General features: G+C 33.6%; 3 protein-coding genes across 4 annotated transcripts; 2 read left to right on the top strand and 1 right to left on the bottom strand.

The window, feature by feature from the left end:
* Positions 1-9,456: 9,456 nt before the first annotated feature.
* On the top strand, positions 9,457-11,817 carry LOC130943765 (28 kDa ribonucleoprotein, chloroplastic). Of its 2 annotated transcripts, none has more exons than XM_057871778.1 (5): positions 9,457-9,871; positions 9,964-10,062; positions 10,828-11,112; positions 11,261-11,420; positions 11,520-11,817. In XM_057871778.1, the coding sequence occupies exons 1-4, from the start codon at positions 9,494-9,496 to the stop codon at positions 11,387-11,389; spliced, it is 891 nt and encodes a 296-aa protein (XP_057727761.1). In that variant the 5' UTR covers positions 9,457-9,493; the 3' UTR covers positions 11,390-11,420; positions 11,520-11,817. The 2 variants fall into 2 exon arrangements, with proteins under 2 accessions (XP_057727761.1, XP_057727762.1); XM_057871779.1 differs by having other exon boundaries at positions 11,261-11,430.
* A 2,509-nt stretch (positions 11,818-14,326) lies between these two features.
* LOC130946299 (blue copper protein-like) lies at positions 14,327-15,491 on the top strand. Its single transcript, XM_057874975.1, has 2 exons — positions 14,327-14,572; positions 14,845-15,491. Exons 1-2 carry the CDS (start codon positions 14,407-14,409, stop codon positions 15,213-15,215), a joined length of 537 nt encoding a protein of 178 aa, XP_057730958.1. The 5' UTR covers positions 14,327-14,406; the 3' UTR covers positions 15,216-15,491.
* Positions 15,492-22,238: 6,747 nt separating this feature from the next.
* On the bottom strand, positions 22,239-23,146 carry LOC130945129 (lysine-rich arabinogalactan protein 19). The gene has a single exon (XM_057873820.1). It carries the CDS (start codon positions 22,974-22,976, stop codon positions 22,536-22,538), a length of 441 nt encoding a protein of 146 aa, XP_057729803.1. The 5' UTR covers positions 22,977-23,146; the 3' UTR covers positions 22,239-22,535.
* Between the last annotated feature and the right edge of the window lie 218 nt (positions 23,147-23,364).

Below are 23,364 nucleotides of genomic sequence, written 5' to 3'. Positions count from 1 at the left end.
CAATTATTTATTCACAACCTAATACACATTTATAACACATATATATCCAATTTAATACTCAAAGCTCAAATTCAATGAAATTAAAATAGAATTATCTTATCATCACCTTACTCAATTTTCATATAAGCAAGAGTGAACATTTTTCTCAAGTTAATTGGATCCTAAAACATCAGAAATCAAAGAAATTCAATCTTCCCACTCAAAATTCGAAAATTAGGGAAAAGAAGAGACTGAGGTGAAATAGCAAGTTACCTATGAAATTGTTCTGGTAGAAACGTAGAGCTCGACGCGGTGAACGCGTGGCCGCAAACGGTGCGGCGATTGAAGCTTGGATTAAGAAGTTACGACGTACGGAAGTTAACGTGAGGGTTTGACGTTCTTTCTTTCCTCTCCTCTGTTGCCCTTTGATGCTGCCAAAATGAGGAGAAGAACAATGTGGCTTTTACTTAAAGGGCTGGTCCGGTTGGGCCCATAGTCCGGTTCAACCAGTTCAGTCTGTTCAGTCCAATCTTGGACTGATTTCTTTGAAATTGGTGTCAAAATTCTCGTTTCGATGAGCTCTATCCTAAATTAATATAATATCCGCATTTCTAATTTTTCTTATTAAAAATTAATTTATTGACTAATTATCTACTAATTTAACCGAAATTTATAAGATTAATTAATCCTAATTCATAAATCCTAACTAACGTACTAATTGAATTTAGAAAAAGATTAGCGTTAGCAAAAATAAAATTAATTAATATCTCTAAATTATCAATTAATTTAGAGATTAATAATTTAATATCATCTAAATTTCCAACCCAAGTTAAGAATAAAAAAAATATCAATCAATATCTCCATTAAAAATTTACATTGGACTTTTATTTAAGAGGCCAAAGTATACACGGTTATATATATTGCTTTGAAATTCTTTAATAAAACAAAAAAGGTTACAATATGGATGACCACCAACCCTTTATCCAATTAAAAGTGTTTGGATAATACAAATTTTTAATGTAGACGGTGCCTTCTTTTCAAAACTTGAAAACGCTAATCTTATACAAGTATAAATAGGAGGCATAGTCACAAGTAATATATATACAGAAGCAATAAAACACCTTTCTCTCTCTTTATACACTACTAATAGTTTCTCTCTCTTTCTTTGTTTCTGCATATATTAATAAATATATGAATCATCTTTATTGAGCTAATTATATTAATACTATAGTCCTCTATTTACGCTTCTTTATTTTATATATCTTCTTTATTTATTCTACAACATGTTATCAACACGAGACTCTAATCAAATTTTAGGAAGACTCCAAGTAACAAATTTTCATTATGTCGAAACTCTCTCATCTTGAATTTAATGTTCTTAATATATTTGGAAACAATTATTTATCATGGATATTAGATGCTAAAATCCATCTTGATTCAATGGATCTTGGAGATACCATTAAGGCTGAAATAATGCATCTCAAAAGGATAAAGTCAAGGTCATGATTTTCCTTCATTGTCATCTTAACGAAGGATTGAAAAATGAATATCTCACATTAAAAGATCCTGCAAATCTGTGAAAAGACCTTGAAGAAATGTACGATCATCAAAAGACGGTGATACTTCCTCAAACCCGATATGAATGGACACACTTGCGTCTACAGAATTTTAAATCCATAAATAAATATAATTCAGCAATGTTTCGTATTACCTCACGAATGAAATTATGTGGGAAAAAAATATCTGATAATGATATATTAGAGAAAATTTTATCAACCTTCCATGCCTCGAATGTGCTCCTGTAGCAGCAGTATCCAGAAAAAATATTTAAAAAAGTATTTTAAGTTAATTTCTTACCTTCTTGTTGCTGAACGCAACAATAGGTTACTTTTAAGGAATTATGAAGTGCGCCCAACTAGCGCTGTAAGAGCCCTAATTTAAGAAAAACAAATAATTAGTTATTTATAAGTTATTATATTATATTAAGATTCTATTTTTTTAAGAAAATTATTTTTGTTAACAAAAAATAATTAAATAGAATTTTATTAATATTAAAATTTAATTTGATTATTATTTATTCTATTAGCTTGAATTATTTATTAAAAATTATTTTAGTAGATAAAATTTAAATTTATTATTATTATTATTATTATTATTATTATTATTATTATTATTATTATGGCCGAAGCCTTCTGAAGGAACAAATGAAAAGAAAATGAAATATATATATATATACCAATGCCACGTTTCCTTTATATATATGCAAAGCACTAATGACACATGATCACCTTTCATTCCATTATTCATCATTCCCTTTACTTCTTCACTGAACCGTAATGAAAGAAAAGAAAAAGAGAGAGACCGTGGGTGAGGGAGGAAACCATGACTCCCTTTGATCTTTCGGTTTCGATTTTTTGAGATCTGTAATTTCAATAAAAAATTTAATCCGATAAAAGTGTTTATATTTTTCTTCTTTACATGTTGGTATTATTTTTGTCAGATAGAAATTGATGGTAGCATAGCTCCTTTTCTCCTTGAATTCGGCTAACTGGAGTTTTAGGAAGCACAGACGATTTCTGATACTTTTCTCTTCAGCAACTCGGTCAAAAAACTTCTCTAAAATTTTCGTTGATTTTGATTTCATACGGAGGTAGCAGGTTTCGTTTTAAAAATTACAAGTTTTTAATTTAAGAATGCCAAAAAACTTATTGAGTAATTGCAAATAATTTACACGTTTTTTGTGTGTCTAATTAATGAGAATTGGTTGTAGTTGTGAGTGTTGGTCAATTTGGTATTACTTGTTAAATTGAAATGTGATTTGAGTTTATGAATTGGATTTGAATTGAGACTCTGTTTGATGCTGGAATTTATGGTTATGGAAGTGGATAGTAACTGATTTTGGTATTAGTATGATGATGAATAGGTGCTGATGAAGGGCTGATAAAAATACGCAAGAATGTGATTTTGGTTAGTATTAAATGTTAAACAAGTATGGTCGGAGGGATTTGTAAATTCTGAATGAAGAAATGAATTTCCTTTAATTTCAAAAGCAAAAGATTTGAAATGGGCTAATTTTATTGAAATAGAAAGAGGCTTAACTTTAAAGAAAATGATTTGATTCTATTTGATATCTCGAACGGTGTGAATATTGAAAATGATTTGTTACTTGAAAATATTTTGAAAAGGATTTGAAAGGTGGTTAGGTTGGGATCCTTAAAGGGTGGCAAAACCCGAATTTTAAAGGAATTGCTGCCAAATTTTTATAAAACTTTAAGACTTTATTTAAAGTGTTATTTAAAAGCAAATTTAATTTAAGAATATTACTTGATTTCGATTTATTATGAAAAGAGTTTTGTTTTCAAACCGATTTATTAAGAAAAGTATGATGTTTTAAACTCAATCTTTTGAAAAAGGATTTTGCTTTAAGTTATGTTTTGAGTTCGGTTTGATAGGAAAGAAAAGAAGAGGAAGAACGAAAAGTAAAGGAAAGAAGGATAATTAAAAGAATCTCTGCCACAGGAGAGCAGAGAATAAAGATTAAAGAGTATATTAACTAAAAGAATCTCTACCACAGGAGAGCAGAGAACAAAGATCAAAGGAATATAATGATTAATGAAATGATTGCCACGGGAGAGCAGATGTGACATTGTTTGGGCCTTGGTGCCAAATGTAAAGTGGGGACGCCCACACACTGAGAACTGTTTTTCAGATGTACGCTTATTGATTTGGAAAGTCACACTGTATGCAGCCTAGTCGTACGACTTAAAGTCACACTGTATGCATCTGAAAAACCATATCTGGGACTCGTGCCCAGGTAATGTCGGGAGCGGGTAGACAACCGACACATGCGCTCATGGCCTGCATTAGGAATAGACATGCATCATGTTGTTTGCACATTTGTATTTGGTTGTGTTTGCTTGTATTACTTCTCTGTGATTGTGTTGTTTGACTTATTTGTATATTGGTTTGAATTCCTTACTTGTACTGTTAGTTCACGGATGTATTGAGATGAGATGTTGTGGTTGAAATATGATTATGTGGTTGAGAGATGGTTATTATGACTAATTTTGTGATTAAAATATGTTGAGTTTAGAAATTTAAAGAAAAGTAATTATTTATCTGAAGTAGAAATAAAAGTATTTCCAAAGGTTTAACAAAATAGTTTTACTAAGTTAATTATTTGCATTAAATTCATTACTTTGATGGCATTCACATTCTCTACTGAGAACATGTGGTTTGTTCTCACCCCAAAATCTTCCACCCTTTCAGTGACAGGTTTGAAGATTCTGTTGTTTTTATAGAGTTCCCTCGTCCCTGTTACTTTAACTTTTATTTTGTCCAGAGGGATAGGTATTGTCTTCGAATTTTATATTGAACTATTTGTATAACGCTTATTATTATTAGTAATTACATGAATATTAGTGTTTGAAGATCTCTTGATATGTGACTTTAGTTAGTAAAAACAAGATTTTTTCTGGAATTTTCTCAAAAACTAAAACGCGATATCGACGTAAAGGCTCAATAGTAAATTTATAATAAAGGAAATCAGGTCCGTAACGCCTTACTTTTGGTACGATCATGACGTGCTAAAATTTAGGGTGTTACAGGCGCCGCTCCATTTGGTAAAGCGAATGCGGCAAATCATAAATGACAAGATTTTGGTAACAAGAAAAATTATGGAAGGAAGAAGAATTATATTCACAAGAGAGGATCTCACCTAAAGTGGGATAAGAAAAGAAACAATGGGAAAAATAAATCAATTGAGGATAAATATTTCCATTGTGATGGAAATGGCCATTGGTCGCGTACCTGTCGTACACCAAGGCACCTAGTTGATCTTAATCAAGCATCTTTGAAAAAAGACGACAAAGGAAAGGAAACAAATTTTGTTTCAAATGATATTGAAAGTTTCACCACTCATTATGATGTATCTGATTTCTTTGAGGATCCTGAAGGAAATATTGGCCATTTGATCAATGATGGAATAGTTTAATATGAGTAAGTGTTCATGTGACTAAATAATGTAAGAAACTTCTTGTTAAGTTTTATGCATTTGAATTTCAACATTACTGAATGTGCTAATAATAATAAAATTTTTAGTAAATACTATACTTCTTATAAAAATATTTTCAATCAAATAAATGATTTTACTACGTAGATATTTCTACTCATTTTATTATTATTTGTCTTTGAAGAGAATGACAAGGACATATAGTGAAGATATTTGCTTTGCGGATAGTGCGAGTTTGCACACCATTCTCAAAAGTAATATATATTTTACCCATCTTGTGCAAAAAGAAGAATATGTTAATACTATTATTGGCTCGGGCAATATGATAGAAGGTTCCGGAAGAGCTATAATTTTGTTTCCTGGAGGAACAAAATTCATAATAAATAATGCACTATTGTCTACGAAGACTCTGAGGAACTTATTGAATTTCAAAGATATTCGCCAAAATGGATATCATGTTGAGACAATGAATGAGGAAAATCATGAGTACTTATGTATCACAACTCATGATTTAAATAAAAAGGTTATATTAGAAAAGTTATCCTCACTTTCATCTGAGTTATATTATACCAAGATTAGTGCAATTGAATCACATACCATTGTAAACTAGAAGTTTACTAGCCCAAATAAATTCATAACTTGGCATGATCGATTGGGTCATTTGGAAACTATCATGATGTGAAAAATTATTGAAAACTCCCATGGACATTCACTAAAGAACTAGAAGATTCTTAAAACTAGTGAATTTTGTTGTGCTACATGTTTCCAGGGAAAGTTAATTTTAAGGCCATCACCAATAAAGATTGGATTTGAGTCCCCTAAATTCCTAAAAAGGATTCAAGGCGATATATGTGGACCTATTCATCTACCATGTGGATCTTTTAGATATTTTATGGTGCTAATAGACGCATCTTCGAGATGGTCACATGTGTGCTTATTGTCTTCTCGCAACCTAGCGTTTGCGAGATTATTGGCTCAAATTATTCAATTAAAAGCATAATTTTCAAAAAATCCAATCAAAACAATTCGTCTTGATAATGCTGGTGAATTTACTTCCCAAGCATTTGATACTTATTGTATGGCTAATGGAATAAGTGTTGAACATCCAGTAGATTATGTTCACACACAAAATGGGTTAGCAGAATCACTTATTAAACGCCTCTAATTGATTGCTAGACCCTTACTTATGAGAACAAAACTCTCAACCTCAGTTTGAGGGCATGCTATTTTACATGCCGCAACACTTATTCGTTTGAAGCCAACGAGTTACCATCAGTTCTCTCCTATGCAATTAGCTTTTGGCCAGCAACCAAATGTTTCCCATTTAAGAATATTTGGGTGTGCGATATATCTTCCCATTGTACCACCTTCTCCCTCTATAGTGGGGTATCTTGAGATACAAACTGGAGATGTATTTAAATCCTGATTTGCGAATTGTCATTTTGATTCAAAATTTCGAATATTAGAAGGAGAGAATAAGCTTCCTAAAAGGGAATTTAATTGGAATGCATCATCCTTAATGCATTTAGATCCTCGATCAGGGCAATGTGAACTAGAAGTTCAAAAGATTATGCATTTGCAAAGAATAGCAAATGAATTGCCTGATGCATTTTTTGATACAAAGAGGATAATTAAATCCTATATACCGGCCAAAAATGCTCCGATTCGAGTTGATGTCCCAGTCGGATAAATTGCCACCGAAGCAAATTCTGCCAGAAGTGTGGCAGGCCTGTCGGTTTCAAAGACAAAAATTCTCGAAAAAGAAAAGAGGTAAATATTATTCCTGTTGAAAATGACATAGTAAAAATACTTGTAGTTGTCCAAAATTCTGATATAATTTTAACGCCAGAAGACGTTTAGGTACCTGAAAATTGTGAAAATGACGAGATCTCGATAAATTATATCTTTACAGGAGAGAAATGGAACCAAAATAAGACAATTTTCAACGAAATATTTGCATATAATGTGGCATTAAATATCATGCATGAAAGTAAGGATCTTGAGCCAAGATCAGTCGAAGAATGTCAACAAAGGAATTATTGGCCAAAATGGAAAGAAGCCATGAAGGCTGAATTAGACTCACTTGCAAAACATGAAGTCTTTGGACCTATAGTCCGTACACCAGAAGATATAAAACCTGTTGGATACCGATGGGTATTTGTGAGAAAACGAAATGAGAAAAATGAAGTTGTACGCTACAAAGCTCGACTTGTAGCACAAGGTTTTTCACAAAGGCCCGGTATAGATTATGAAGAAACGTATTCCCTTGTAGTGGATGCAATAACATTGCGTTATTTGGTCAGTTTATCTGCATATCATAAACTACATATGCATTTAATAGATGTTGTAACAGTATACTTATACGGCTCATTAGATCGTGATATCTATATGAAAGTCTTTGAAGGACTAAAAATATCTAAATCGTCCAATGAATATTCGCAGGGGTTATACTCAGTCAAATTGCAAAGATCTTTATATGGTCTGAAGCAATCTAGACGAATGTGGTATAATCGTTTTACTAAGTATTTGGCCAAAAATAGATTCAAGAATGATGATATCTGTCCATGTGTGTTCATAAAGAAATCTGCATTTGGATTCATTATAATTGCTGTGTATGTTGATGATTTAAATATCATTGAAACTCTTGAAGAGATTCCAGCAATTATAAAAACTCTAAAAGAAGAGTTTGAGATGAAAGATCTTGGAAAGACTAAATTTTGTCTCGGCCTACAGATCGAGCATATAAAAAAGGTATCTTTATTCATCAAACAACATACACATAAAAGATTTTGAAATGATTTTATATGAATAAGTTACATCCCTTAAGTACCCCAATGATCGTAAGATCTTTAGATGTGGAAAATGATCAATTTCGTCCTAAGAAAGAAAATGAAAATATCCTTAGTCCTGAAGTACCATATTTTAGTGCCATTGGAGCGCTAATGTATCTTGCTAATAATACACGACCCGATATATCATTTGCTGTGAATTTACTAGCAAGATATAGTTCCTCTCCAACCAGAAGACATTAGAGTGGAATCAAACAAATCTTTCGATATTTTCATGGAACTGTTAACATGGAATTGTTTTATCCATATGGATCCAAGTCACCGCTAGTTGGCTAAGCAGATGATGGATACTTGTCTGATCCACACAAAGGGATATCTCAAACAGGATACCTATTCATATATGGTGGTACAGCTATATCATAGAGATCCACGAAACAGACGATAGCGGCAACCTCCTCTAATCATGCTGAAATACTAGCAATACATGAAGCAAGTTGCGAGTGTTTTTGGCTTAGGAGTTTGATCTAATATATTCTGTTATCATGTGGACTGATTGATCATAAGATAGCTCCAATGTCCTGTTTGAGGATAATACAGCATGCATTGTCCAACTTAAGGGTGGATACAGCAAAGGTGATAGAACAAAGTATATTTCTCTCAAATTCTTCTTGACTCATAATCTTCAAAATCAAGGCACAATTGATGTCCAACAGATTCGCTCAAGTGACAATCTGGCAGATTTGTTTACAAAGTCACTCCCAAAATTATCCGTTGAAAAACTGGTATATCATATTGAGATGCGTCGATTTCGAGATATTAAATGATGTCAACAAGAATGGGAGACTGTACTCTTTTTTTCTTGATCATGTTTTTTTTCATTGGGTTTTTCTTGACAAGGTTTTCAATGAGGCAGTCCCCATCATAAAGAATATTGTACTCTTTTTCTTTCACTAAAGTTTTTTTTCCATTGGGTTTTCTTTAGTAAGATTTTATCGAGACATATTCATAATGGTCATCCAAGGGGGAGTGTTATAATATGGATGACCACCAACCCTTTATCCAATTAAAGGTGCTTGGATAATACAAATTTTTAATATAGACAGTGTCATCCTTTCCAAAGTTTGAAAAAGCTAATCTTATACAAGTATAAAATAGGAGGCATAGTCACAAATAATATACACACAGAAGTAATAAAATACTCTTCTCTCTCTTTATACACTACTAACAGTTTCTCTCTCTTTCTTGGTTTCTGCATATATTAATAAATATATAAATCATTTTTATTAAACTAATTATATTAATACTAGAGTCTTCTATTTACGCTTCTTATTTTATATATTTTCTTTATTTATTCTACAACAAAAAAATCTTTTTCATTATTTTTATCTTCAAATATTTTTTTTGAATAATATACCCGTGTTAAAATATTTATATTTTCATACTGGTATATGTATACATACATATTTAAATGAGGTTATTCATAATAATGATATATAAGATATACGGTATTAAAGAATTCGAAAAAATAAAAGATAACAAAAAAATAATTCAATAATATAAAATTTTATTTTAGATTTTGTAATTGTTATTAAAATAATTAAATAATAATAAATAATTTATACATAAAATTATAAATACTAAATAAAATATGAATATATTGCACTGTAAAACCCCTTATCTTTCCAGTTTCCCTGGAATTGCTGAGCGAGTAGTAATGGCGCTACTCTCTAGTCTTTGCATTCCTTCAACGACGCACCTCTCTACGCACAACCATTCTTTCTCATCATTCTCCAACATTCACAACCATTCCATCGCCACCATCAATCCATTCTCTTCCTTTCAATCCCTGCAATTATCACTTCCTCATCACACCCCAACACTCCTCACAACCAAACAAAACCCTAATTTCACTCTCAGATTTTCCCAACAGGCTCAGGCTGAGGCTGAAGCAGCACCTAGTGTCTCCACCGACGAACATGCAGAGCAAGAGGTTTCCCAGACGAGGTTGCTCGCCCAGAACGTGCCATGGACAAGCACCCCTGAAGACATTCGTTCTTTGTTCGAGAGATATGGAAAAGTGCTCCAAGTTGAGGTTTGATTTCTTCTCCCTTTTCTCTGTTTAGGGTGTGATGGAGGAGTGTTTTATACTTATTTTTATGGTGTGTGTGTGTTGTGTTGTTTAAGCTCTCAATGTATAACAAGACGAAGAACAGGGGTTTGGCATTTGTGGAAATGAGTTCACCAGAAGAGGCTCGTGCCGCTCTCCAGAATCTCGAATCGTATGTAAGCAGCTGCTATGCCCTTTACACTCTTCTCTTTTCAAATTTGTAATTGTTTGGTTTGGTAATGTTTTTCCATGAACCAGAGTTAGATACAGTTCATTTCGTTTAAGCTATACAGAAATGTTTGTGTGGCTAATTATTATGAAACTCATTTGTGCTTATCATCATAGGGTTATTATGGTTATGGAGTGGTAAGTTAAAGAAAAATAAGTATTCATATAGCCAAAAAAATTATCTAAAATGCTTTATATAATTAAAAAAAGTTAAAAACATTAAAAAAAGGTTTGCAATTTAGTATCAATAAAATATCAACATATTATAATCTATATAAAAAATTCTATACACACACACACGTCCTTCTGTTTAACAAAAATTGACATTAGCACGACCGTGTGTCCCGTTGTGTCGTGTCTCATGTCCGTGCTTCATAGGTATCACTACTCATTTAGTTTTGGTGGGATAAGATAACTAAATGACTTGCAGCGGGTGTTTGTTGGTTATGAAGATTGAAGGAGGGGAAGAAAGAGATTGGAAGGGCTTCAGGTGTTTAGTCTAGTTCATCTACACTCCAATCCCTTCCCTTCCCTTTCCTTTCCCTCTAAAACCAATGTCCAAAACTTACAAACACTTTGGTATGAGCAGGGAGTTCTTCAATGAACATAGTTTATGTTTAGTCATTGAATTTACTTTAGAATTTGCATTTGCTGTTTTATCTTTTAAGAGGCCTTGACTTGATGTACGTTTCTTTTCTCTGATTACTGTGTAGGAGTTTGATGGCCGGATATTAAAACTCAATTACGCTCATATAAAAAAGAAGAAAACTCCACCACCCGTGAAACCAAAGCCTGTGACATTTAACTTGTTTGTTGCAAACTTGCACTATGAAGCAAGGTCTAAAGATCTCAAGGAATTTTTTGATGATGGAAGTGGTAGCGTTGTTTCTGCAGCAGTTATATTTCATGATAACCCTAGAAGGTCATCTGGCTATGGTTTTGTGGCCTTCAAATCCAAGAAACAAGCTGATTCAGCACTTAATGAGTTCCAAGGAAAGGTAACTCTCAAGGTTTTGTACTTCACCTTATTTACTTGAATTAGGATTCATGAATATTGGTAGTGCTGTGTGACTTTTTTTAGTTATTGTCTTGATTCTTGAACTTGTTTTAATTGGAGTGTTGTGGGAAATATTTGTTCTTATGCAGATCTTTATGGGAAGACCAATCAGGGTAGCTCGTGGTAGGCAATTTGTTAAAGAACGAGCAAAGGAGGGTGAAACATCTGAAGATACGGCTTCTGAGTTGAATGGTGAAGAAGCTGACAAGGCTGATTGATACCATGGTTTCCCTGCTAGATATCAATATTGTGAGTGCTGGTATTCCCTTGTTTGCTCATTCTTTCAGCTCATGCTAAATCTTGATTGATTTAAAGTCGTTTACAAGTGGTTTACTTACACCTTTATAGACTAGAGGTTCAAGGGATACAAGAAACCAAGAGGTGTAAACATATTCAAGAGTGGATTGTCATCGTAAATGAACGAGTCATTTGCATCTCTGTCGAATCAAGATATCTTCATTGCCTGATGTAAACATTTGTTGGAATGCTAATATACCTTCAAACAGCAACAAACATATCAATATTAGTGATACATTTTGCAATGCATCCATTCTTTTGGTTATGAATGCGGTCTATGTAAACATTTCTTCTGTAACATTTGGGGAGACTCAGAGGAAGACTATTTAAAGAAGGGGAAGACAAAAACTCAGAAGGGGAAGACAAAAACTCAGAACATAAATGTAGATTGGCATGCTCAATATATAAATAAGTACATAGGTGTGTTCTGTGGCTTGCTGCTAATGCATCCCCTTCTACATTGAGATGTCAATGTGTCTAATTAATAATTATGTATTGCTTCTTCGTGAAGAATCGCACTCGAAGTTTCTTGTGCATTTTGTGCTCTTCAGCATAGTTGTAAAAGCTATTATTTGTAGTATTATGTTATTCAGTTACTTAAAACCTTTTCTGGTTGCAAGTGCATTATATTTAATCTTTATGATTGCTTTCCAGTACCATTCATTATATGTTATGCATTAAAATTTACAAAATTAGTAATAACATGGTATACAACTCTGCAGAAAGGGATGAAATATATCTTCTTTTCCTTCATAAGTCTTTTGGGGATTCTGGGTGGTTGGGAAACAATCTAGACATTGATCTGCTAGCAACTTCACTCTAGTATATGCAAAAACCATGTTATATGTGAAATTGGTTTTATCCTAAGCTTAATTTAATTTGGGGCTATGTAATGTTATGCTTCTATTCAAGCATTGTTTCCTTGACTGATGACTGTTCGACTGTTCCCATGACATACATCTAGATTCTAGAACCACTGTAGTCGTTGGCCAGAAAGCAGGGGACCCAACAACCTCAACAATATCAACTTTATTCTCTGTTACACAAATGGAATGATATAATATATATGCTTTTTAATGAACAAGATGAAGCCTGGGCTGGTTGTTTCAATCGTGTTATTGTGTTTGGTATGCAGTTAAGATCAAATATTTCGTATGTCACATTTTTCCCTAAACTCCAAGGAAAATGCCGCGTTAGCCACATTTTTTCTCTGCTGTCTTCTATTTACTTACCTCTAAAGGGGAGAGGATCCTCTCCAGTGAATAAAAAACTGGATGGTGTGCAGTGTTTAATCTAACCATTCATCACACTCGTTCTCTTATTTATTTTTAGTCCCACTATTAAAATCAAAGGTGAGAGATTGCACTGTATTTTATCAAGTGTTGAAAAAACTGGAGAGGATCCATTTTCCCTCTAAAGGGATCTTAGAAAAGGACTAAGCTTTTGCCAAATGAGACTCGAACCTTCTCTGCACTTCCTCGGTCTTTCTCATAAATATTGTTATATTTGTATTTTGTTCCGTAAATATATATTATTTTACTCATAATGTGATTACTAGTTTTATGATTTTTTTTCTTTTCCTCAAAATGGTTCACATCAAGGGAAGGAAGTACATGTTCAAAAGAAGATTAATGCATATTTTAAGGATAATAACAAAGAACTACGCAATTATATCCTTCATGCACATGACAATGTTTAGCTAATTATGAGTTAAACCACTAATCCACTATGGCACGGCAAATATTATTTGGGAAGTCGTTGATTCATGGTAAAGGATTCAATATTTTCTATTAAGAGCTACTTTCCTATATGCACCACAATGAGTAGGTTCTAAGTAATCATTCTTCATGATCATGATTCATGTTATGCAATTATGCATGATATTGAGGGACCCCAATACATACCCTTTCCAACTATATAATCGGATAGAATAGTCTCACAATTAGAAACATGTGTTTGAAGTTGTATCATTTAGACTTACTTTTTCTTAGCCAAGTAACTTTTATATGTGAACAAAACATGATTTCGATGTAATTATAGCAAAACATGATTATCACTTTATTTAAGAGAAACTCGTTTTTTTCTAGGTTTAAGATTTTACAAGTCGCATATTTTTTTATGTCTATTTTAAATACTACTTTTATTATTTTATATTTATACAAGAATTTGTTATTTTCAAACATCAAATCTAAACGTGACACGTCAGCATTTTCCGTTCAGAGTTGACGGAAAAATACCCACAGGGACCGCGTTGTGTGACGGAATCACGGAACAAGGACCGAAGTGGATCGATTTTATTTTGAGGGGTCGCGTTGTCATTCTTGGAAATGGATAGGGGCCGGGTTGGTACTTCACTCATTTTCAAACATCAAATCTAAACTTCTCATATGTTATCTAATCTAATAGTAAGAGAATTTAAAAAAATGTACTAGCATAATTTTTTTTCATAAGTTTCCATAAAACAAAAGACAATAGAATTGAATATTAGGCAGCGAAATGAGAGGGATATAAAACTAACATTCCCTTCAGTTTTCATCATTAACAGTTCATTATAGCACCCATCGTCTTACTTAAGCTGTTAATTAAAAGTGAAGTCTAATTGGCATATTTTGTCAACGGCATTGTAATTTTCAATATAATAATTCCATCAACCACTACTCTTTTCACCTCATCAAATAATTTGGAGTAGGAAAGAACACAAAAGTGAAAAGACCCCACTTTTTTTTTCTGGTGATTAGGTATGAAGTGTAACTCAAGCCATCTTCATGCAAGAACAGAACAAAATGGGACCAAACTCTAACAACTCCAATTTCCTTTTCCAAATTTATATATAAAGCCAAACCCCATTTCCCAAATTGCATTATCAAAACCAAAGCATAACTCTTTAATCTGTTTTCCTTACTTTCCCTTCCCTTCTCATTTTTTCTTTCTCTTCAAAATGGTTTTCTCTAAAGCATTGGTTTTGGCACTCTTTCTAGCAATGAACATGGCCTTGCCAACCATTGCAACTGTTTACACTGTAGGAGATACCTCAGGTTGGGCCACTGGTGGTGATTATAGCACTTGGGCTAGTGGCAAGAACTTTGTAGTTGGTGATAGCCTTGGTAAGAAACTAAAAACTATGGAGAAAACTAGAAAAGTCCTTTTGTTTTTGTTTGTAATTGAGCAACTATTTAGAGATAATTAAACACATTTTACTTGCTTTTGTATAATTTATGTCTCTATAGTTTTCTTTTGAGAAATTTGTCCCTTAATTTCAATGTTCAAGCATAATTTTTTTTTAATTAACAAAAGTTTAGGTGAATTCGACATTAGTCAGATATGATCAGACAATGCTGATAATAATATTGATGAATATTTTGTTGATATGGGATAGTTTTTAACTACGGATCCGGGCACACGGTGGACGAGGTGAAAGAAAGCGACTACAAATCATGCAGCACAGGGAATTCCATTAGCACAGATAGCAGTGGCGCCACCACCATACCCCTCAAGACTTCAGGCACACATTACTTCATTTGTAGTGTTCCTGGACACTGTTCTGGTGGAATGAAGCTTGCAGTTACTGTCAAGGATGGAAAATCATCATCATCCACTACTACTCCTTCTTCTTCTGGAAAGGGTTCACCACCTTCCTCAACAACAGCCACACCAAAAGCCAATGCATCTTCTTCAGTGAGTAGGGTCACTCCAATTGTTGTGTTGATTGTTTCTTTGATCTCATGCTGTGTTTTGAATATGGTATGAGTTTGTGAGTGCTTAGAGATCTATAGCCAGGTCAGAGGCAGTGCTTTCCATGGTTACTTTCTTGTTTTCTTGTGTTATCATTGTTATTCTGTTTTTTGTTTGATCTATTCTGGTTTAATTCTCTGAGTATATTGTGATCTATTCAGGTTCTTGTTAGTAGGAAGTCTTGTTTATAGTTTTGGTTTAGTATATTGAACATTACTACTCCTTAGTAGTTAGTACTATTATTTATTATATATAAATTCTTATCTTATAAGCATTACCTAACATTTTAGAGGACATTATTTTCCAATTTGGGTATCTAGCTATTCATGTTGACCTGTTGGTTTAAACACTTATTAGATAATCCTAATTGTCTTTGAATGCAGATTTCCTCCTTAATAAGTTGATAGTGTATTTATTTGCATACTCAAATTTTAATCTATACTATATACTTAAAATTAAATTAGATTCCTTGATTGCCCTGCTTTTGCATGGCAGTCATCTTAAACACTAATTTGGAGGATGATGAAGTTACAAGAAAATATAATAGCAGCTCGAAGACTTGGTTTATTTAAATTTTAACTGATACAGAATTTGTATTTGATAATTTTACGGTGGGTATTATTTCGATGGATTTGGTAGTTATGAAATTTTGCCATTAATTAAAAGGAGTGGCTAAAATAATGTGAAAATAAATTCAACAAATCTTAGTTAGAAGTCAAGTAGAGAAAATCGAGATTTGACGTAAAATTGAAAAAGAAAATTAAGAACATAAAACGTATAATCTTAATAAGATTTAAATCGTAAAATTGTCAGACTTACTACAAATTTTATAAAATCAATAATCTCATTTAAAATTGTAATATCGAAAGATTTTAAGAGTTTTGGTGACTGAAATAAATTAAACAAAGAAAAACAAAACAAATAAAACAAGGAACTACTTAAATAGAGGGGCAGTCCTGTTTAAGACTACTCTTAAATTCCTCCCAAGGTGAAAGAAGCTCCACATGCGAAAGTTGTAACTTCATTGCCATCTTTGCCATAGTATCTGCCACCGTGTTTGCATCTCTCATAATCAAACGAAAGTCAACACGCCAATTCCAATCATGATATCTCTTATTTTGAGCACCAATGGATCAATAAACCCAAAACCATCTTGAGTAACAAGATTAAATGCTTCCACACAATCCGTCTCACAAATAACATCTCGTTGACCCACATCGCAAGCTAAGAGATATCCTCTCCAAATAGCAAACAATTCTCCTTGAAAAATACTATTACTTTCAATCATTTCCAAACACCCCCTTTGTCAGCTCCCATTACAATCTCTAATAACATAAGGAAAACCAACACTATCACCCGAACCAAAATAACTAGCATCACAATTAATCTTAAAAGTACCAATGGATGGGGGATTCCAAAAACCATTTAGAGTAGAGGGAAGGGACATACGTTGTAATTCAAAAATATTCCTAAACTCTTTTTCTGAGGTTAATGTCAGACAAATCACTTTTTTCAGAGGCCAAGTTTTATGGGGATTAAATATGTCATTATTCCTTACTCGCCATATCCATCAAAGTCCCGAAAAGAACTTGAACGGATACTCTCTACTATGATACAAGAACCAGTTCTTCAAATCCAAAGGATGACAAGAAATATCCAACCTATGCCAGACAAGCTGAGCTTTTGGACAATCCCGAATACAATGTAAAACCGATTCCTGGCTAGAAAGATATCTTGGACACCTATCTGATGACGACATCCCTCTTCTAAAGCGAAAACTTGCAGTAGGAAGAGCCTCCTTAAGACACAACCAAGCCAAAAACTTATACTTTTTCGGAACAAGCTGATGCCAAAGCCAAAACCAATTCTCTCGCTCCTCCCAACCAAACAGTTGCTTACACAACCACAAGTAACCATTGCGTGAGTTATAGACTTTGGCAGCAGACCTACTCCAATACCAACCCACTTCCGGACCTGCTTGTTCATCTGGATTGTAAGAGAGAATATTACCTTTCAGATTTTGAGATAAAGGAGAATAAAAAGTATCCAAATGCCACCTACCAACCGACCAAATATCCTGTATCCGGAGATTCGAATCAGAAATGTGAACATAATCCATCTCATTAGATAACCGTCCTTCTCTCCTCCAGCTAGAAAACCAAAAATTCTGGTTCAAATCTCCAATATACCAAGCAAACTCATCCTTCAACACTTTCCAAGTCTTGCAAAGACACCTCCAAATGGGAGAGTCCTTGTTCTTAGGATAACTAAAACAGTCATATAGAGATGATTGGTACTTGGCATCCAACAATTGGACCCATAACTTGTTTGGCTGCTGGAAAAAAGTCCAAACTAGCTTCCCAAGAAGAGCAATATTTACACAATAAGGATCTCTAATCCCCAAATTTCCATATTTTTTTGGAGTAACCAGTACCTTCCAACTAACAAGATTCAATCCTCTTCCATCAACTTGTCATTTCCAAAGAAAATTCCTCATCATAGACTCCAATTTACTAATTATTCCTTTGGAAAAAATAGAGACCTGCCTCTGGTACGTGGGAATAGCGGCGGCAACAGAATTAACCAAGCAGAGTCTACCAGCCCGATTGAGTAAACTCCCTTCCAGCTTGCTAGCCTATTCCGAATCTTATCTAGGATACCATTGAAAGCTGAACGAGTCACCCTAGAATGACTAAGGGTAACTCCAAGGTACTTGTCCAAGTCCTGGACAAATCTGATAGAGGATACCCCAGTGAAAACCTCTTTCCTTGTTGCAGAGACATTCTTAGAGTAAAGCGCTTTAGACTTCTCCACATTAATTTTCATCCCAGATGCTTTGCAAAAAGTCTCTAAAACCAACATCACATTTTGCACTTGTCTCTTTGTAGCTTTACAGAATAGAAGCAAGTCATCCGCAAACATTAAGTGGGATATTCTTGGTCCCCCTCTAGAAATAGCAACCGGCTCCCACAAGCCCAAATCAACCTGATGACTAATAAAGCATGCCAATCGCTCCATACACAACACAAAAAGATAGGGTGACATAGGGTCTCCTTGTCTAAGACCTCGGCTAGGAGTAAAGCCATTCAGACGACTCACATTCTAAAGAATAGATAAAGAAGAAGCAGTGACACAATTGATAATCAAATTAAGTGTAGGAATAGGAAAACCAAAGCTCTTAAGGGTATGAGCTAAAAACCTCCAGCCAACTCTGTCATAATAAGCTTTCTCTAGATCAATCTTAAAGGCCAGTGTGCCTTTCTTTGATTTAGTCTTCTTCATAAAGTGGAGGACTTCTTGAGCAATAATGATGTTGTCAGGAGTTCCTCGTCCCGGAATAAATCCTTCTTGAAGCGGGCCAACAATCTCCGCAAGATGAGGACGAAGCCTATTAACAAGGACCTTCGTGATGATCTTGTAAACTACATTGCAGAGACTAATCGGCCTAAAAGATTTTAAGAGTTAAATCAAGATTCTAGCTACTATACTTAGAAATAGGGGTGGCAAAGCGGGCCGGTACGTCCCAACCCGCCCCGTCCCGTCTCATAAACGGGGCAGACTGGCCCGACCCGCCAACTAAAATGGGTTCAAAATGCTAGCCCGCCCCGCTTTATGGCGGGTTGGCGGGCTAGCCCGCTTGACTCTTTTTTTTTTTGAAAAATAAAATTTATTAAAATTAACCAAAAAATAATAATTAAAAAATAAAATACAAATAAAAAATAGTCAAATTATAATATAATTTTTTTACTATTTTTTTAATTTTTAACTTCAATAAAATTGTTCAAAATAATATTTGTCAATAAAATCATCTTTATTTTAAAAATAAGTCACATAATTTGAGCATACATAAAGAAATTATAAAATAAAATAAATAAGGTTAATAACTAAAAGAAGAATAAAAACAAAAAAGGAAAAAAAGTGTTTAAAAATTCTATAATTATTAATTTTATAATAATAGTCACTCTTTTATTTAATAATAAAAAAAAAACTTCGACCCGGTAGATCGGCCCGCCCCGCCCTGCCAAAATCCGCCAATTTGACGGTGCAGGTTTGGCGGGCTCCAAATCCTAGTCCGACCCGCCTTTTTAGCGGATCGGCCCAGTGGGTTCGACCCGTTTTGCCACCCCTACTTAGAAGTAATATAATATAAAGAGATGCTCATAAAATGAGTAAATATAGCAATTTTTTTTATCGAAGATAGAGAGACTCGAATCCGCGACCTAAAATGAGGATGAGGAAGGAGACAACATGCAAAGAAACTGGAAGCTCTTCTTTTTCTTTTTCTTTTTTTTCTTAGTATGTTACTGTAGAAATTCTAAGAGAATCATCCACCAAATAACACGAGTCACAACCATGTCACGCAGCAACATCAAAAAGAATAAGAAATGAAAACAAAAGAAAGCGTCACCATTCACCAACTATGCAAGCCTTGAAAATGAGGTTAAGAAGAAAGCCAAGTGGCTGAAATTCCAAGGGATGCTCATATTGCAATTTCATGTTGGGTAACATCAATTCCCATCATCACCACTAATGGATTGATTTCGCAGAAGTTGATCATGGTTCTGTTTCGGAAGTATAATCATGAAAAAGAAGAAGTCAAAAAGTCTTTAGGAAAAAGGAAAATAAAATTTATATATAAAAAAATTAAGAACCATTTATATTGACTTAACACTTTTAGCCAGCATTACAATATCTTTACTTTAGCAATCTAACATGATTCTTTTACCTAACACTTCTAAATCAATGAAAAAAGAATTACTATTTTTAAATATTATTGACTAATTACTTTCCAAAAAAAATTATCTAGCATTGTTTATTTTTTATTTATCTAAGTAGTTCGAAATAATTAACACTAATATATTATATATAAGCTCTTCAAATTCCACGCATAGGATTCCCCCTCTCATCTCTCTCCTACTCCAACTACCCTCACATGTACATGCCTAACCCTAAAGGGAATTTTAATCACGGACTTGGGACATAAAATTTTCTACCCGGGCTTAAAAAACATAGGATACACTATTTTTCCCAATCAATCCATTCAAGTAATAAGGAGTAAATTACACTAGAATATAATAATTGTGTATGTTAGACAAACCATATAATTGATTTTGGAATTACTTTGGTTTTGTATCTTTTTTAACTCCCAAGGCTAGGTGCCTGGGTCTAACTTAGGGTGTGTTTGGGGTTCACGTTGACGAAGAGAGAAGCTCGTTTGAGCGTCTTGAACGTTCCACTTTTATGTTTGGCAATCTTTTAGAACTCTCAACCTAGAAGTGCTTATACCTCTAAACGTACGTTTACCAGAAGCAAAAATTTCTAGCTTATGCGTTTACGTTGGAAAAGTTTGGTTATCATTAAGAAATTAGATGAGAATTTTTTTCCTTTTCTACCAACTTTATCCTTTGTTTTCTTCTATAAAAAAAAATGCAAGTAACCATATAACTTTTACAATAGTTCTTTATGTATGTTTTTCATTCCAATTTTTTTTTCATACAAATTTATTTCAATCACGGTCCAAATAAAAAAAATTTATTATTTTTTATTTATATAAATTCTTTTTTCTATTCTTTATTGTACTATATTTATGTTGTGTATAAATTTTTTTATTTTTTATTTGGTTTTATTCGTATGAATTTTATTTACTTTTTATTATATTTTTTTATATAATATATGTTATTGATCGTAATTATTATATACGATGTTTGCATGTTTTTTTTTCGTTTTTATTGTACTTCTGACTGTACTTTATTTTCGTTTTTATTATATACTAATTATAAGTAACAAAAGAGTCATAAATAATAAAAACTTATAGTCTAAAATGATACTAAATTAAAGAGTACTAACGGTACTAAAAAATTTATAGAACATTTTCTTTTTCTTTGACATTATAAAATGTATAATACTATCTTTCATATTTTTATTTTTTATTGTATTTATTTTATTTATATGATAAATATTTTTTATATTATTTTTTTAGTGTTCTGTTTTTTCATGTATATTATTATTTTTAATTGTTTTCTAGTTCATATGAATTTTTTTTATTATATGAATTTTTTATGATATCTCGTATTATTTTTTATGTATTTTATTAGTATTTTATCATGTCTCTTAATAAGTTCTATTCAAATATCTAAAGTAAAATAATAGAATAATATAAAAAATTATTTAAATTGATGTCTCTTTTAGTAATTTTTCATCTAAAAGTGATTTTGAGTAGTATAATCCAAACAACATTTATTTTACTATAATCCATTTTGATATAAAGATTGCCAAACATAAATCACGTTAACACAAACTTACTTTTCATCAAAAGCAAGTTTGCAAAATCAATTTTATATAAACTATAGTTTGCAAACTGTAATCCAAACACACACTTACTTGCCCAGTTAGCTATTTCTATCTCCATTCCACAAAATAAGAGAGTAAAGTGCATTTGGAATTCAACAAATAAATAGAGAAAAAAAAAAGGCATAACCATTTGGAGCAAAAAATAATCATATCATTTCATATTTATATTATCCTAGTATCGGTCGCGAAGCACATGCGTCCGTGACAGTTGTTTCCATGTGACACCTGTTCCACCTTTTCCCTTCATCCAACAGCATCTCAAGACCCACCTTTTGCCCAACTCTTCTTTTTTCCAATTCATTAACACTCTCATACACTTTAAAAAAAGTTCACTAAAAAATTTGCATTAATAAATAAGAAAATAAAAGCAGAGCAGAATTAAAAAAAAAAGGAAAAAGGAAATTAGTAAAGCCAGCTGTGGATGGCCCGTGTTAACAGAGCCACAAAACACGACAAGAATTTGTTGCTTCCTTTCTTCATTAGTTGCTACCTCTTCCTTTGTTTACTCAGATCAGATCCTCTGCGTCTCGCGCACGCACTCACTACTATATACTAAAAACAATAAATCTCTCTATCTTCTGATAATGAAGGATTTTATTTGCAACCATCGGAACAGATCGGTAGCATAAACAAAATTAAATTAGATATGTAAATAATAAAATAATATATAATAACGACGATCCACCATGAATAAAATGCTAATAATAATAATAATAATAATAATAATAATGATAGTCTAAAGTGAATGAAGCTATCCAAATCATTCAAACCCTAAAACAGAAGATCTCGAACATATCACTGTCATCAACGTCCATGACTAAACACAAATCATAATCAAAATATTAAATACTAAAAAAATATTTAAAAAAAACTAATGTCCAATAATAATGTATCTAACTCGAACTGAACATAATCTCGAACTGAATAACAGTAACACTAACAAGAACCATGCCCTAACCATACACAGAAGCTAAGGTTTCAGATCTACATCACAAGCATGATAACTGCGGCGGCGACCACAGATCCGGCGACGGAGACTGTGCGGAGTGGAGCGGCGCTCTTAGTAGTGGAAGAACCGGGGGCGCCGGCGGCAGGTGGAAGGCCAATGGAGGGGCCGTTAGCTGCGGTGGGGGCATTGGCAGCGCCGGGAGAGGCGGAGGGAGAGGTTGGAGGAGCTGGAGGTGACTCGGTAGGGGAGGCGGTGGGAGAGGCGGCGGGGGGAGTGGCGGTGGTGGGAGCTGAGGCCGGCGGAGAAGCGAGCTGAGGTGAAGGAGCGGTGGAGGTGGCGGTGGGAGGAGCAGCCTTGGGAGACGGAGAGGTTTTAGGGGTGGCACGTGGAGCGTGAGCGGGTGCTTGTGATGGGGCTTGACCGACACAGACGGTAGCCAGTAAGGCGGCAAGGAGGAAGAAAGCAAGGCGAGACATTATTAAAGTAAGTTGAGAGAACAATAATAAGAAGAAAGAATGGAGAGAGAGAGAAAGAGAAAGAAGGTTTGAGGGTTTAGAGCGTGAAGAAGAAAAAGGGAGAGTTGGTGGGAGGGGGTATATATATGTGAGATGAGAGAGTGAAAGAAAGGGCTTTTGGAGTTTGGACTTGGAACACTACTAGCAAGCAAGAGAATGCAAGACTCTTGCCTTTTTATGTTTGGTGTGTGGCTACAATTTTGTTTTTCTTCTTCAGTCTTAACCGTGTCAACCTTGATTAACTGAAAGTCCAAAAAAGTCCCACTCAAATTCCCAATCCTAATCAAATCAAACTCGTGTTTCAATTTATTTAAATTTTGAAAAACGGATTCTCGTCGCTTTTAATTTT

Source organism: Arachis stenosperma, chromosome 8 (assembly GCF_014773155.1).
Source record: "Arachis stenosperma cultivar V10309 chromosome 8, arast.V10309.gnm1.PFL2, whole genome shotgun sequence".
Classification (NCBI taxonomy): Eukaryota; Viridiplantae; Streptophyta; class Magnoliopsida; order Fabales; family Fabaceae; genus Arachis; species Arachis stenosperma.
Note: the sequence above shows the minus strand (reverse complement) of the source record. Positions and strands in the feature narration are given on the sequence as shown.